The sequence below is a fragment of the Xenopus laevis genome, chromosome 9_10S (genome assembly GCF_017654675.1).
Source record: "Xenopus laevis strain J_2021 chromosome 9_10S, Xenopus_laevis_v10.1, whole genome shotgun sequence".
NCBI classification, from domain to species: domain Eukaryota; kingdom Metazoa; phylum Chordata; class Amphibia; order Anura; family Pipidae; genus Xenopus; species Xenopus laevis.
The window spans coordinates 69,713,937-69,730,039 of record NC_054388.1 but is presented as its reverse complement, the minus strand read 5'-3'; the positions used below and the strand labels follow the sequence as shown (position 1 = coordinate 69,730,039).

At 38.0% G+C, this 16,103-nt stretch overlaps 1 protein-coding gene across 13 annotated transcripts in view; it reads left to right on the top strand.

Moving 5' to 3' along the window:
- LOC108702272 (titin) overlaps nt 1-16,103 on the top strand; it is a 197,731-nt gene extending 181,628 nt beyond the window's left edge. For all 13 annotated transcript variants that reach the window (XM_041578271.1, XM_041578274.1, XM_041578272.1 and 10 more), the window contains 16 exons: nt 310-615; nt 709-990; nt 1,087-1,680; nt 1,776-2,063; nt 2,155-2,454; nt 4,211-4,513; nt 4,694-4,996; nt 5,114-5,698; nt 5,811-6,116; nt 6,211-6,510; nt 6,768-7,343; nt 7,441-7,746; nt 7,833-8,426; nt 8,522-13,492; nt 13,622-13,882; nt 14,853-16,103. In XM_041578271.1, coding sequence (XP_041434205.1) covers nt 310-615; nt 709-990; nt 1,087-1,680; nt 1,776-2,063; nt 2,155-2,454; nt 4,211-4,513; nt 4,694-4,996; nt 5,114-5,698; nt 5,811-6,116; nt 6,211-6,510; nt 6,768-7,343; nt 7,441-7,746; nt 7,833-8,426; nt 8,522-13,492; nt 13,622-13,882; nt 14,853-15,151 — 10,574 coding nt within the window. In that variant the 3' untranslated portion in view covers nt 15,152-16,103. The remainder of the gene's footprint in view (nt 1-309; nt 616-708; nt 991-1,086; nt 1,681-1,775; nt 2,064-2,154; nt 2,455-4,210; nt 4,514-4,693; nt 4,997-5,113; nt 5,699-5,810; nt 6,117-6,210; nt 6,511-6,767; nt 7,344-7,440; nt 7,747-7,832; nt 8,427-8,521; nt 13,493-13,621; nt 13,883-14,852) is intronic.

The following is a 16,103-nucleotide window of genomic DNA, read 5'->3' as shown; positions in this document are numbered from 1 at the left end:
TGTGTACAACATGATTTTGGGTGGGTGTGGAACCTATCTATTATTATTATTATTATTTTATTATTTACACATATTTATATAGCATTAACATATGCCAGAGTGCTATATAATACATAGGTGTATACACTAAACATAAAAAACTAATACCACACACAGGGATAAAGAGGGCACTGCCCAGAAGAGCTTACAATATACATATTAATAGAGTCAATAAAAGTATAAGTGGAAAATGACTAAATATCATGGTATATGAATGGTGTGATGAAATACAGAAATAGTGATCTCTTGCTGTTTTCATTTTTTTCTTAGATACACCAGCTGCGCCTTCTACTCCACGAGTAGAGGACACTACAAAGACCAGTATAAGCTTGGCATGGTCAAAGCCATTGTATGATGGTGGTGCTGACATTGTGGGCTATGTCCTAGAAATGCGAGAAGATGGAACAGAACAGTGGTACAGGCCACACACAACTGCTACTCTTAGAAACCCAGAGTTTACTGTGACAAGTCTGAAAGCAAACCACAAATACATCTTCAGAGTTGCATCTGTTAATGCTAATGGCATGAGTGACTTCAGTGAAGCATCTGGTATAATTGAGCCAGTTGAACGAATAGGTACTTTGGTGATATCTTTATTTTTTCTATTTAATTTTAGTGTTAAAATTAACGATCTATTAACCTTACATTTTTCTGTTATTAATTAAACAGAAGTCCCTGATCTTGAGCTTGCTGATGATCTCAAGAAGATTGTTACTGTCAGAGCAGGTGGCTCTCTACGTCTCATGGTATCTGTTTCTGGAAGACCTTCTCCAGTAGTAACATGGAGGAAGGAAGGCGTTGACCTTGCAAGTCGTGCCATTATTGATATTGCTGATAGCTACACCTTACTTGTAGTTGAAAAGGTTAACAGATACGATGCAGGAAAGTACATTGTTGAGGCAGTTAATCAATCAGGCAAGAAGTCCGCAACAGTTGTTGTCAAAGTTTATGGTAAGAAAAACTTAAATATGTATGTATACGCTTAACTACTGCAATGTTTGAAAGCACTGAACTATTGAACACTAAACATATGTATTTGATTTCCAGATTCACCTGGTCCATGTGGTGCTGTGACAGTTAAAGAGGTATCTAGAGATTCAGCTACAATCACTTTTGATGTACCTATACTAGATGGCGGAGCCCCAGTTAATAATTATATCATTGAGAGACGTGAAGCAGCTATGAGAGGATTTAAGACAGTCACTACAAAGTGCAATAAGACCATTTATAGAATAACTGGACTCACAGAAGGATTAATGTACTACTTTAGAGTACTTCCAGAGAACATTTATGGAATTGGTGAACCATGTGAAACATCAGATGCTGTTTTGGTTTCTGAAGTGCCAATGGTTCCACAAAAACTTGAGGTTACTGATGTTACTAAATCAACAGTTTCTCTTGCTTGGGAGAAACCACTTCATGATGGTGGCAGCAGATTAACAGGCTATGCGATTGAAGCATGTAGAGCTGATACTGATAAATGGATGAAGGTTGTTACTCTGAAACCAGGTGCACTTGACTATACCATAACTTCACTGAATGAAGGAGAACAGTATTTGTTCAGAGTTAGAGCACAAAACCAGAAAGGAATATCTGAACCTCGTGAAATTGTAACAGCAATAACTGTCCAAGATCAGAAAGGTATGTAGACAAGTTAAACATGTATGTTTCCTTACTCTCTGTATGGCTATGACTTCTTGCAGACAACTTACAGTGGTATACTTCTCTCTCTTTAGTTCTTCCTTCAATTGACCTTGCTGGAATACCACAGAAAACTGTGCATGTACCAGCTGGAAGACCAATTGAGCTGGCTATACCCATACATGGTCGTCCACCTCCAACTGTCTCCTGGTTCTTTGCTGGATCTAAGATAAAAGAAGTAGATCGAGTCAAAATTGAAACTGTAAATAAAGTAGCCAAACTGACTATTCGTGAAACTACTATTAATGACACTGGAAATTACACTCTTGAAGTTAAAAATGCAACAGGAACAGTTGCTGAAGTAATAAAAGTTGTTATTCTTGGTGAGTATTTAGTACATCATTGTACTAAAGCATTTATATCACTAACTATCAATAATAATCTAACATAACATATTATTATTTCTTACAACAGACAAACCTGGACCACCTACTGGACCAATTACAATTGATGAAGTTGAGGCCTCAAGTGTATCAATATCTTGGGAAGCACCACTAATGGATGGTGGAGCTACAATCAGTGGCTATGTAGTGGAACAAAGAGATGCCCATCGTCCTGGCTGGCTACCAGTTTCTGAGTCTGTTACAAGAACAATGTACAAATTTACTAGACTCAGTGAAGGAACTGAATATGTATTTAGAGTTGCAGCCACAAACCGATTTGGGATTGGTTCCTACTTGCAGTCTGACGTTGTAGAGTGCAAGAGCAAAATTAGTAAGTGTGATTTTTTTTTAGTACAGGTATGGGATTTATTTTCCGGAAACCCGCTATCCAGAAAGCTCTGAATTACGGAAGGGCTGTCTCCCATTGTGGGACATTCACTAAGATTCGTAGTTACGCTGGCTTCGTCGCACTTCGCCAGGCGTATTTTTGTTAGCGCTACGCAAATTCAGTAAAATTCAAAGTTGCGCTCAGGGGTAGCGTAAGGTTGCGAAAGCGTTAATTTGCCAAGCGAAGCAAAGTTACGCTAGCGATGGTTAATTTGCATACCGCACCAAATTCAATTTCCAATGGAAGTATTCGTAGCAGAACTATCCAAGCCTGGGAAACCTTCAAAACAGCAAATAAAATTTTTATTTTGCCCTACACATGTGCCCACTGTGTAGTTAAGTTGCCATGAGTTAGGAAATGTAGGGGGGAAGGAGGGGAGCCCCAAAAAAAATTTCGATCGTTTTCAGCACCCATAATAAAGAAAAAATGCCAGCGTTTTTTGGGACTTATAAAAAATGTGAACTTTTTTTGAAACAATCGCTATCTACTCTATTGCGCTTTGCCTGGTCTGAGGTGGTGAAGGAAGTCTAGCGTAAAAGTTAGCGTTCAGAACAATGCGCGCGTTAGTGAATTTGCGTAGTTACGTCCGTTGTGCAAATTCGCCAGGCGTAAGGGTGTAAAGTAACACTAGCGAAGTTACGCCAGCATCCTTTAGTGAATTTGCGAAGTAACGAAAATGCCCAACGCTAGCGAATTCACGCTAGCATTAGGCGCTTCGTCGCTTAGTGAATTTGCCCCAGAGTGTCCATTTTATCCAAATAATCTAAATTTTTAAAAATGATTTCCTATTTCTCTATAATATAAAAAAGTACCTTATACATGATCCTAACTAAGATATAGTTAATCATTATTGGAAGCAGAACCAGTCTATTGGGTTTATTTGATGTTTACATGATTTGACATGTAGACAAGTTATGAAAATCCAAATTAAGGAAAGATTCATTATCCCGAAAGCCCCAGGTCCCAAGGATTTGGGATAGCAGGTCCCATACATGAATTGTAAATGTAACCCTCATTATTGAATTGAAAACAGATTTGTATGTTACCTTCCTGTGACCACCCTGTGCTATCTTTTGTAAATGTATCCCATGGTGCCAATCTCATCCTACCTGCATAAATAACCCCCAAACTCATGTCTAACTCATATTCATATTACACAAGCAGAATTTCTTTTTCTAGAAAAAAAAAAAAAGATTTTTTTGAAAAAAAAAAAAATAGTGGAAAGCCTACACGTCCCAAGATTCTGACACCCTAGGTAATGGCACTTGTACGTTTTACCCAAATCCAGGCCTGTCAATATTAGAAAATGTAAAAAATAGTCATACGGGTAAATTTATCAAAGAGTGAAGTTCCGCCACTAGAGTGAAATTCCACAGCTCACAATTCATTTCTATGGGATTTTGAAAGGCATATTTATCAATGGGTGAAAGTGAAAGTTCACCCTTTGATAAATACGCCTTTAAAAATCCCATAGAAATGAATGGAAAGTGGCGGAATTTCACTCTAGTGGCGGAACTTCACTATTAACTTCACTCTTTGATAAATATACCCCATAATGTGAAAGGCATAAATGCTAGGTAGTAGGAATAAAAGTGGTAAATTATGCAGTCTTAGATCGGCATGTTTAATTTTTTCTTCTTTTTTAGCTGCTAAATGAATATATAGTTGCTTATTAACGTATAAAAATTTCTCTCTGCAGGCATTCCTGGACCTCCAGAAACGCCTCAAGTGTTTGATGTCTCCCGTGATGGCATGACTATAACTTGGAATCCACCAGGTGAAGATGGAGGATCACAGGTCACTGGCTACATTGTAGAACGCAAGGAAGTTAGAGCGGACCGATGGGTTCGTGCCAACAAAGTACCAGTCACAATGACACGTTATCGTTCCACTGGACTTATTGAAGGATTGGAATATGAACATCGTATTACAGCTATAAATGCAAGAGGAGATGGAAAACCAAGTTGTCCTTCTAAACCTGCAGTTGCTATGGATCCAATAGGTAAACAATTCTAAGCCTATAAAATATTTATTAAGAAGCTTTATGTAATAGGTAAACATTATGTCTAATGGCTATACATTTTTCTTTATGCCTAGTGACAGCAATATAATTTAAAATGATTTCTATCCTGGGTAGATGTACATTCATAGGTATATTATAATACATATCTAATTATTGCAGCTCCTCCTGCAAAGCCTCAGAATCCAAGAGTCACAGATACTACAAGGACATCTGTTTCTTTGGCATGGAGTCCCCCAGAAGAAGAGGGAGGATCTAAAGTTACAGGGTACTTAATTGAAATGCAAAAGGTTGATCAATATGAATGGACCAAGTGTAATACCACCCCAACCAAGATCTGTGAATATACCCTTACGCACCTACCACAAGGAGCAGAATACAGGTTCCATGTGATGGCTTGCAATGCTGGTGGACCTGGAGAACCTGCTGATGTCCCAGGAACAGTCAGAATTACTGAAATGCTTGGTGAGTCACCAAAACTCTTAAAATGTAGTTTCATTAGAAAGTTTGCAAATAAGATGTGCCATTTATATATTTCTTTTACACTGAACTTTAAATAAATATCTTTATGTATGTTTTCAGAATATCCTGATTATGAATTGGAAGAAAAGTATCAGGATGGCCTTACAGTAAGACAAGGAGGAGCAATCAGGATCTCTATTCCAATAAAGGGCAAACCAATCCCCATATGTAAATGGACCAAAGAAGGTCGTGATGTAAACAAGAGAGCTATGATTGCAACATCTGAGACACACACTGAGCTTGTAATTAGAGAAGCCGTTAGAGAAGATACTGGCACTTACGATCTAATGCTTGAAAACAAATGTGGCAAAAAGGTAGTTTACATCAAGGTCAAAGTAATTGGAAGTCCAGATACTCCAGAAGGACCATTAGAATATGATGACATCCAGGCACGCTCTGTAAGAGTAAGCTGGAGAGCTCCTGCTGATGATGGTGGTTCTGATATACTTGGCTACATTGTGGAAAGAAGAGAAGTACCGAAAACTGCTTGGTACACAGTTGACTCAAGAGTGAAGGCAACATCACTGGTGGTTAAAGGCCTCAAAGAAAATGTGGAGTACCACTTCCGTGTTTCTAGTGAAAACCAGTTTGGTGTCAGTCGACCATTAAAATCTGAAGAGCCAGCAATACCAAAGACTCCATTGAGTATGTATACCTTAAACCTTTATAAGTTCACTTATTTTTTGTTATACAGTATATTTCAAACAAAATAAAATCATTAAGGTGAAATAATGTAATTCCTTTCTTTTCTTTTCAGATGTTCCAGAACCACCAAGCTACCCACCAGAAATTGTAGACATCACAAAGAGCTCTGTCAGTTTATCTTGGTCTCGACCCAGAGATGATGGTGGTTCTCGTGTCACAGGATACTACATTGACCGTAAAGAGTCTACAACAGACAAATGGGTTAGACACAACAAGACCCACATTACGACTACAATGTATACAGTCATAGGACTTGTGCCTGATGCTGAATATCAGTTCCGTATCATTGCACAAAATGATATTGGTCTAAGTGAGCCAAGCCCAGCATCTGACCCAGTTATTTGCAAAGATCCATTTGGTAAGTTATTTTATTTATAAACATTAGTACACTCTACTAATGACCTTTCTTTTTTTACCAGAATGTTTAACTTCCTTTTTTAATTGCCTTCTAGATAAACCAAGCCAGCCAGGGGACATTGAAATTACATCTGTGTCAAAGGATAGTATTACGATACAATGGGAGAAACCTGAGTGTGATGGTAGCAAAGAGATCCTTGGATACTGGGTGGAATATAGACAGTCTGGAGAAAGCGCCTGGAAAAAATGCAACAAAGAACGCATTAAGGACAGGCAGTTCACTATGGGTGGCTTGCTGGAAGCGACAGAGTATGAGTTCAGAGTCTATGCTGAAAATGAAACTGGAATCAGCAGACCTCGCAGAACTGTGATGACCGTAAAGACTAAACTAACATGTAAGTTATTATGTCCACTATTGTAGCTAGAACATTGAAAGCTCCTGTTTTCTATCTTGTATAAGATATATACAGTGTGTATGTATATATATATATATATATATATATATATATATATATATATATATATATATATATATATATATATATATACAAAGAATTTATTGAAAGACAATTTTATTTTGTTATCCAATATAAATGTTCCTGAACACATTTATAAAATATTAACATTTATTATAACTTCTCATTTTCTGTAGCTGGAGAAGCTCCTGGATTGAGACAAGAAATAAAAGATGTTACCACGAAATTAGGAGAAAGTGCAAAACTAACATGCCAGATAGTTGGTAGACCACTACCTGATATCAAATGGTACCGTTTTGGCAAGGAGCTTGTACAAAGCCGTAAATACAAAATGTCTTCGGATGGCCGTAGCCACACACTGACTGTCCTAACAGAAGAACAGGAGGATGAAGGCCTATATACTTGTGTTGCTGTAAATGATGCTGGAGAAATTGAGACAAGTGGCAAATTACTTCTAGCAGCCACACCACAATTCCATCCTGGTTTCCCACTGAAAGAAAAATACATTGCTGGTGTAGGTACAACTCTTCGTCTCCATGTAGCATATATAGGCCGACCAGTTCCTGCTATTACTTGGTTCTATGGCAAAAAACCATTGAAATCTTCTGAAAATATAACCATTGAGAACACAGAACACTATACTCACCTAGTCATCAAGAATGTCCAACACAAGACCCATGCTGGCAAATACAAAGTTCAGCTCAGCAACATTCTTGGAACAGTTGATACTGTGCTAAATGTGGAAATACATGGTAAATATTATTTTTGTTTTGAAGAGAATAACTAATCCTGTTCTTACAACATTGTAATAAATGTATTGTACTAAATGTCAATCTTTTCTTGCCATAGATAAACCAGATAAGCCAACTGGACCAATGGTAGTAGATGCTTTACTGAAAAATTCAGTCGTTATCAGCTGGAAACCACCAGAGGATGATGGTGGGTCATTGGTGACAAACTATATAGTGGAGCGCAGAGAAGCCAAGGAAGGGGAAGAGTGGCATCTGGTATCCTCTGCTATTTCTGGAACAACTTGCAGAATTGTTAATCTGAATGAAAATTCTGGCTACTATTTCCGTGTTTCGGCGCAGAATTTATATGGTATCAGTGAAGCACTGGAGATTCCATCTATTGTAATGATTAAGAGTCAATTTGGTAAGTAAAACTCTACTGCTTTAAAAAGAATTCCTTATAAATGACATAATTTTTACTTTACTAAATGTATATTATTTGAATTGCAGAAAAACCTGGAGCTCCAGCTCAACCTATTGTTACTGCAGTTACAAAGGATTCTTGTGTGGTGTCATGGAAACCTCCAGTTAGTGATGGTGGTGCAAAGATCACTAATTATTTTCTTGAAAAGAGAGAGAAGAAGCAGAACAAATGGATTTCAGTTACAACAGAAGACATCCGCGAAACAGTTTATTCTGTCCAAGGTCTTATTGATGGTCTTGATTATGAGTTCCGTGTAAAATGCGAAAACCTTGGAGGTGAAAGTGAATGGAGTGAGGTTTCTGAACCCATTGTTCCGAAGTCAGATGTACCAATCCGTGCTCCACAGTTTAAGGAAGAACTAAGAAATCTCAATGTAAAATACAAGAGTGCTGCCACATTTGTCTGCAAAGTAATTGGTCATCCCAAACCTGTTGTGAAATGGTTTAAACAAGGTAAAGAAATACTTCCAGATGGAGAAAAGATAAAGCTGCAAGAATTCAAGGGTGGATATTATCAGCTAGTTATCACTAATGCCACAGAAGAAGATGCCACTGTTTATCAAGTCAGAGCCACTAACCAAGGAGGATCTATTTCTGCTACTGCTTCCTTGGATGTGGAAGGTAAATATATCACTTATATTGCTTGTAAATATAAGTAAAAATCCTAATACATTTTGCCTTATAATTTAATTGTTTTATTTTTTTTTACATTACAGTTCCTGCAAAAATTTATTTGCCCAACCATCTTGAAGGAATGGGAGCTGTTCATGCCCTACGTGGAGAAATTGTTAGCATCAAAATTCCATTCTCTGGTAAACCAGACCCTGTCATCACATGGCAGAAAGGACAAGATCTTATTGATAACAATGGGCAATACCAAGTGATTGTCACTCGATCATTTACATCACTGGTGTTCTCCAATGGTGTGGAAAGGAAAGATGCTGGCTTTTATGTTGTCTGTGCAAAGAACAGATACGGCATTGATCAAAAGACTGTTGAACTTGATGTAGCAGATGTTCCTGACCCACCAAGCGGACTTAAAGTTAGTGACATATCAAGAGATTCAGTCAACCTGACTTGGCAACCACCAGCAAGTGACGGTGGTAGTAAAATCATTAATTATATCATTGAAAAATGTGCTACTACCTCAGAAAGATGGATCCGTGTTGCACAAGCTTGTGAAGCTAGATACACTTTGGTTAACTTATTTGGCAAGACTAGATATCAGTTCCGAGTAATTGCAGAAAATAAATTTGGACAGAGTCAGCCATCTGGACCAACAGATCCAATTGTCACAAAGGAAAATAAGACAAGAATGTTAAATTATGATGATGAAGTAACAGAGATTGAAATCTCCAAAACAAAAGCAGAACATTCATCTACAAAAATGCTTCATGAGAGATTCTCAATTGCTGAAGAACTTGAACGTGGACAATTTGGCATTGTACATCGTTGCATTGAAAATTCTTCAAAGAAGACATATTTAGCCAAGTTTGTAAAGGTTAAAGGTGCTGATCAAGTATTAGTAAAGAAAGAAATTTCTATACTAAATGTTGCCCACCATAGGAACATGTTATACCTTCATGAATCATTTGAGAGTCTTGAAGAACTTGTTATGATATTCGAATTTATCTCTGGTAGCGACATTTTTGAAAGACTCAATGTGTCAGGATTTGAACTATCTGAAAGGGAGATCGTGTCATATGTACGCCAAGTATGTGAGGCACTTGAGTTCCTTCATGCTAACAGCATTGGGCACTTTGACATCAGACCAGAGAACATTATTTATACCACAAGGAAAAGCTCAACTATTAAAATTACTGAATTTGGACAGGCAAGGCAACTAATACCTGGTGACAGCTTCAGAATTCAGTTCAGTGCACCTGAATATTATGCACCGGAAGTGCATCAGCATGATTTGGTCAGTTCAGCAACTGACATGTGGTCCCTTGGTACACTTGTATACATACTTTTAAGTGGGCTTAATCCTTTTGCTGCTGAAACAAACCAAAAGATGATTGAAAATATCACTAATGCTGAATATAACTTTGAGGATGAAGCATTCAAGGATATGTCACTAGAAGCCTTTGACTTTATTGACAGGCTTATACTAAAAGATAGAAAGGCTCGCATGACTGCTTCTGAAGCTCTTGAACACTCCTGGTTAAAACAAAAGACAGAAAAAGTCAGCACTAAAGTTATTAAGACATTAAGACATAGACGTTATTACCAAAGTCTCATTAAGAAAGAATGGAATTTTGCAGTCTCTGTTGCCCGTATTTCTAGTGGTGGTGCCATACGATCCCAGAAGGGAGTCACAGTTGCTAAAGTAAAAGTTGCTTCAATTGAAATTGGCCCAGTAACTGGACTGATCACACATGCTGTGGGAGAAGAAGGAGGATATGCCAAATTTTCATGTAAAATTGAAAACTATGACCAGTCTACAGAGGTGACGTGGTACTTTGGTATACGACAGCTAGAAAGCAGTGATAAATATGAAATCAGTTATAATGAAGGCAATGCCAGTATCTATGTAAAAGACATCTCTAAATCTGATGATGGTACATACAGATGCAAAGTAGTTAATGACTATGGTGAGGACAGTTCATATGCTGAATTGTTTGTTAAAGGTGTCAGAGAACAAAGCAATTACTACAGATGCAGGACAGTGAAGAAGGTTAAACATAGAGTTGATGCAATGAGACTTTTGGAGAGACCACCAGAGTTTACACTTCCACTATTCAACCGTACCGCCTATATTGGTGAAAACATCAGATTCGGTGTAACAATAACAGTCCATCCTGATCCACATGTGACATGGCTGAAATCAGGCCAGAAAATCAAACCAGGTGATGATGAGAAGAAATATACTTTTGAATCTGACAAAGGATTGTACCAGCTTATCATACATAATTTAGCAACAGAGGATGATGCTGAGTATACTGTAGTGGCAAAGAACAAATATGGTGAAGACAGCTGCAAAGCCAAACTGACAGTTGTGCCTCATCCAGCAGCATCAGACAATACTTTGAGACCAATGTTTAAACGACTGCTTGCAAATGCTGAATGCCAAGAAGGACAATCAATCAGGTTTGAAATCAGAGTATCTGGTACTCCAAAACCAACATTGCAATGGGAGAAAGATGGTCAGGCTTTGAGTCTAGGTCCTAACATTGAAATAATTCATGAAGGTCTAGATTACTTTGCTCTCTTCATTAGAGATACACTGCCAGAAGACTCAGGCTACTACAGAGTAACTGCTACCAACAGTGCTGGCTCCACAAGCTGCCAAGCTTATCTAAAGGTGGAACGTATGAGATATGTCAAGCATGAATTCAAGTCTGAAGAAGAACGTAAAGTACACGTTCAAAAGCAGATTGATAAGACACTAAGAATGGCAGAAATTCTTGCTGGAGCAGATTCAGTTCCACTGACACCAGTTGCACATCAAGCTCTAAGAGAAGCAGCTCTCTTATATAAGCCAGCTGTCAGTACCAAAACTGTTCAAGGAGAATATGATATTAAGAAAGAAGTGGTAAAGAAAGAAGCTCAAGTCATCCGCATGCCATATGAAATTCCAGAACCACGTGTACGTTCTGCAGCTGCACTTGAGGAAAATCAAACTATTAAGCAGTTTGTTCCACTGTCTGACATGAAATGGTATAGAAAGTTAAGAGATCAATTTGAAATGCCGGAGCCTCTTGAGCGCATTGTTCAAAAGCGCCCCAAACGTATTCGCCTTTCAAGATGGGAGCAGTTCTATGTTATGCCTCTTCCACGTATTACTGATCAATATAAGCCTAAGTGGAGCATTCCTAAATTATCACAGGATGATCTTGAAACCGTGAGACCTGCTCGTCGCCGTACACCTTCACCCGATTATGATCATTACTGTAGAGCAAGAAGGCACTCTCTTGGAGATGCGTCTGATGATGAACTGCTCCTCTCAGTTGATGACTATTTAGCTATGAAAAGAGTTGAAGAGGAAAGACTGCAACTGGAAGAAGAGCTGGAATTAGGCTTTTCTGCTTCTCCTCCAAGTCGTAGTCCCCCAAGATTCGAGCTGTCAACCCTTCGCTATACCTCCCCAACTAGAACAGAAAAGAGAAGTGGAGCAAAATACTCAAGTTACCAAGTCCCAACCAAAACTGAAACAGTAACCAGCTATGCAGATCTTAGAGAACGTTATGAGAAAGCTAAACCACCTAAACAAAAACAAAGAATCATTGATGAGAGAGAGGATGAAGAATTACTTCGACCTTACAGCACACCTCAAAGGATTTCACAGTATGCAAGGGATCTTGAGTACATGGAAAAAGCAGAAAAATCTAGAGTACAAACTAGAAGAGAAATAACTCATGTAGAAGAAGAAACTGAGTCACTACAAGTCACAAAGCATGGGCGCAAAACATCTCCAAAGGCTACCAGACTGCTTGGAAGAAGATCTCTTTCTCCAACCTATATAGAATTAACGCGCCCTGTATCAGAACTAATCAGGTCACGTTCCAAGCCAGCTGAAATTCATGAACCTGAAAGAGCAAGGCCACGGTCACCTAGCCAAGTTTCTAGTGAAAAATCTCTTTCTCGTTTTGAGAGAACAGCGAGGTTTGATATATTTTCAAGATATGAATCTATGAAAGCAGCTCTGAAAACTGAAAAGACCTCTGAAAGAAAATACCAAGTATTGACTCAACAGCCTTTCTCACTAGACCATGCTCCTCGTATAACATTACGAATGCGTTCTCATCGTGTGCCTGTTGGCCAAAACACCAGGTTTATACTGAATGTTCAGTCAAAACCAACAGGTGATGTGACATGTTATCATAATGCTATTGAAATCCAGGAAAGTAGCAAGATTCATATTAGTAATGTAAGTGGTGTAGTAACTCTAGAAATTATTGATTGCCAGCCTGAAGACAGTGGAACATACCGTGTAGTGTGCTCAAACTACAAAGGTGAAACTTCTGACTATGCAACATTAGATATTGCAGGCAGAGATTTTACATCATTCGTGCCTAAGCGCAAAGATGATGTTGTGCCTAAGGCAGCCTTTCCTGAATTATTAAAATCAGAAGATTATGCCATCTCATCTTTTAAGAAAACTTCAGCAATGGAAAGTAGCTCTGAAAGAAGAGAGGTTAGCTCACAAGTAACCTCCTTTAGAGAATCTAAAGAATCATATGAGTTTTATGCATCTGAAGGAAAGCAGATTTCTGCCTCTGAAGCAAAAGCTCTGGAAGAAAGAGTTGTTCACAGGAAGTTTAAAACTTCAGAGCCAGCAAAAATATTGACAAAGCCACAGTCAATCACAGTTGCTGAAGGTGACAGTGCTAGATTTTCATGTGACTTTCATGGTGAGCCAACTCCAACAGTTACATGGTCACATGCTGGACAAACAATTGTGTCTTCTGTGCGTCATTTGGTGACATCAACAAAATACAGGTCAACATTTGAAATAATCTCTGTCAACTCGTCTGATGAAGGTAGCTACACAGTAGTAGTTGAGAATTCTGAAGGAAAACAAGAAGCACATTTTACTTTGACAATTAAACGTGGAAAAGTGGCAGAAAAGGGTGTTACAGCTCCACCAAGAGTAAAATCTCCAGAAACACACAAAAAATCCCATGAGTCTATAAAGTCACCAAAAACAGAAAAATCCCCTGAACCAACTACAGGTCCAACTACAGGTTTGTAAACTTTTTTGCACTAACTAAACATGTTACATTGCCCCACTATTATTTATTATAGGGAATAACTTTGAAAACCAGGCTTTTTTAAAAGGTGCTAAAATATTTCTTACTTCTGTTGACCTACAGATCTTATGAAAGAACCTGTCAAGCAGGTTGTATTACAAGCAGTCAAGGAAGTCAGCCTGCAGGAAGATTTCTCCTTCCAGGCAATGAAACTGTCTGCTTCCAGGCAAGAGGCATCTTTCAGCGGCATCTCAGAGCCAAAGAGCATGTCTTCAAAAAGTGAGGCATCATTTGTTGAAATGAGTTCAAGTAGCTTTATGGAAAAATCTAGTGTGATGCAGATGGAGAGTTTATCTAGCAGAATGCTTACAGCTGGTTTTAGAGGTGAGTAAATAGTAGATATTTCTTCATATTGAGATGCATCTTGTTTACATAAAAATAGATGTCAACTTTGAATAACTGTTCAAACATTTCAACATTGTATCTAAACAAAAGTCACATGGATCAATAAATAATGTGATAATACCAATGTAGACATTTTACAACTGCAGTGTTTTTGAATTACTGCTGTATAAGCATTGTGAGCCTAGATTGCTATGATGGTCCACACATTGGAGTCTGAGGCTTAATGTAAAGCACATTTATAGACTGACCAAAATCAAGTAAGGTAAGGGGCAGATGCATCAAGGCTCGAATATCGAGGGTTAATTAACCCTCGATATTCGACTGGGGAATGGAAATCCTTCGACTTCGAATATCGAAGTTGAAGGATTTTGTGCATATACTTCGATCGAACGATAGCTTTTAGGTGGCAAACTAGGGGGTCGAAGTTTTTTCTTAAAGAGACAGTACTTCGACTATCGAATGGTCGAATAGTCGTACGATTTTTAGTTCGAATCGTTCGATTGGAAGTCGAAGGTCGAAGTAGCCCATTTGATGGTCGAAGTAGCCAAAAAAACACTTCGAAATTCAAAGTTTTTTTTCTTCTATTCCTTCACTCGAACTTAATGAATGGGCCCCTTAGTGCTGTAGAAAAATAGATGGTGAAAGGAATTAATTCCACAAGAGGTATCTCCTACTTCAAAAAGGCTGCTACTGTATGTACCTTCCACCAAGAATCTTTCGTATATGTAACACGTATCAATATCCATCTCTCACTGTTATCAGTACTGTCCATTTTATAGAAAACATGTCATGTGGTTCAAAAGGGAAGATGAGTTGAGACCCAGTAAAAGAACAAAATATGTAATAATTGACAATACATCCTGCAAGTTATAAAGCCATGATAACAAAAGAGGTCAAAGAAACACGGTAATTCGTGGAAATTAAATTTGTGATTTTTTTTTTTCTTTAGGATCATCACCCAAAATTGAAGCTCTTCCAAATGATGTTAGCATCGATGAAGGAAAAGTACTTACCCTGGCTTGTGCCTTTTCTGGAGAACCCATACCAGATATTGCATGGTCTAAGGCTGGAAATGCGGTTCCCACTCAAGATCAAAAGAGCAGAGTTCACGTTGAAACTTCTGAAGACCTAACCACTCTTATTATCATGGATATTCAGAAGAAGGACGGTGGACATTACATCCTTAACTTGTCAAACGATTTCGGATCTGATTCTGCATCTGTGATAATTAATGTTCGAACACCTTAATTACTTTATTGTTTACATTCGCATGTAATTTTACATGTGATTCACTAGGACTAGATTAACTGATTTGTAAATATAAAAGCTATTTTTATACCTACCTATATAAGACAAAGTCAAAAGATTTACATTATCACACAATTCTATTTGAATAGGGAAATTGAAACATTTGTAATTGTACATACTGTATATAGCCGAGTTTACCGGTTATGGAGATTTGTACCATATATTTTATGATGTTTTAAAATGAAACTGGAACCAACGGTAGGCAGGAGAATGTTTCCTAGGAGGCGAATACCTTGCCTATCATTAAACTATGTGCCTCAACTCTACGTTGATGTCTAAGCAAACCTCAGCAGGTTGAGAAACTCCCTGCTGAAGACAAACCTACACCCAAGAGAGGATGCTCTACACAAACTATGCGAAATCCAAGTATTTGGAAGGAATTACTGTAAATATAAGGTGTTGCTTGCAACTACCCTTCTGCAAGCAACACCAAAATATTTACATTATTTACAGATAATGGCTAATAACCATTTTACAGAGACAAAACTTTTTGTATGTTCAAAGTGCAAGCGGCCAAGCACTTTGTTCATAAAAAAACTCTCAGCACTTTTACTGACACATTGACTCCCTTAGCTTGCTTCAGAGTAACATCACCTGGCCATACCCTCAACAAAGCAGGCTAAGGTACTCAAGTGCAGAATCAGTGCTGACTTCTGGAGGTTTATTGGGTGCAGTGATTGTGTGTAGTAGAATAGGGACTATATTATATGTTGTGAAAACAGGGCAAATAAGTGATGTACCCCAGCTTTTCAGGCTGTTGATAAGAACTTTCAAATGCCCTTCACTTCATCATTATTTAATGTTTTACTCATTTTTATTGTAGCATTTTTATTTATTGAACCTCCCGAAGATAGCTCTTTGATTGCAATAAAGCATGTTTTCTGCACCATTA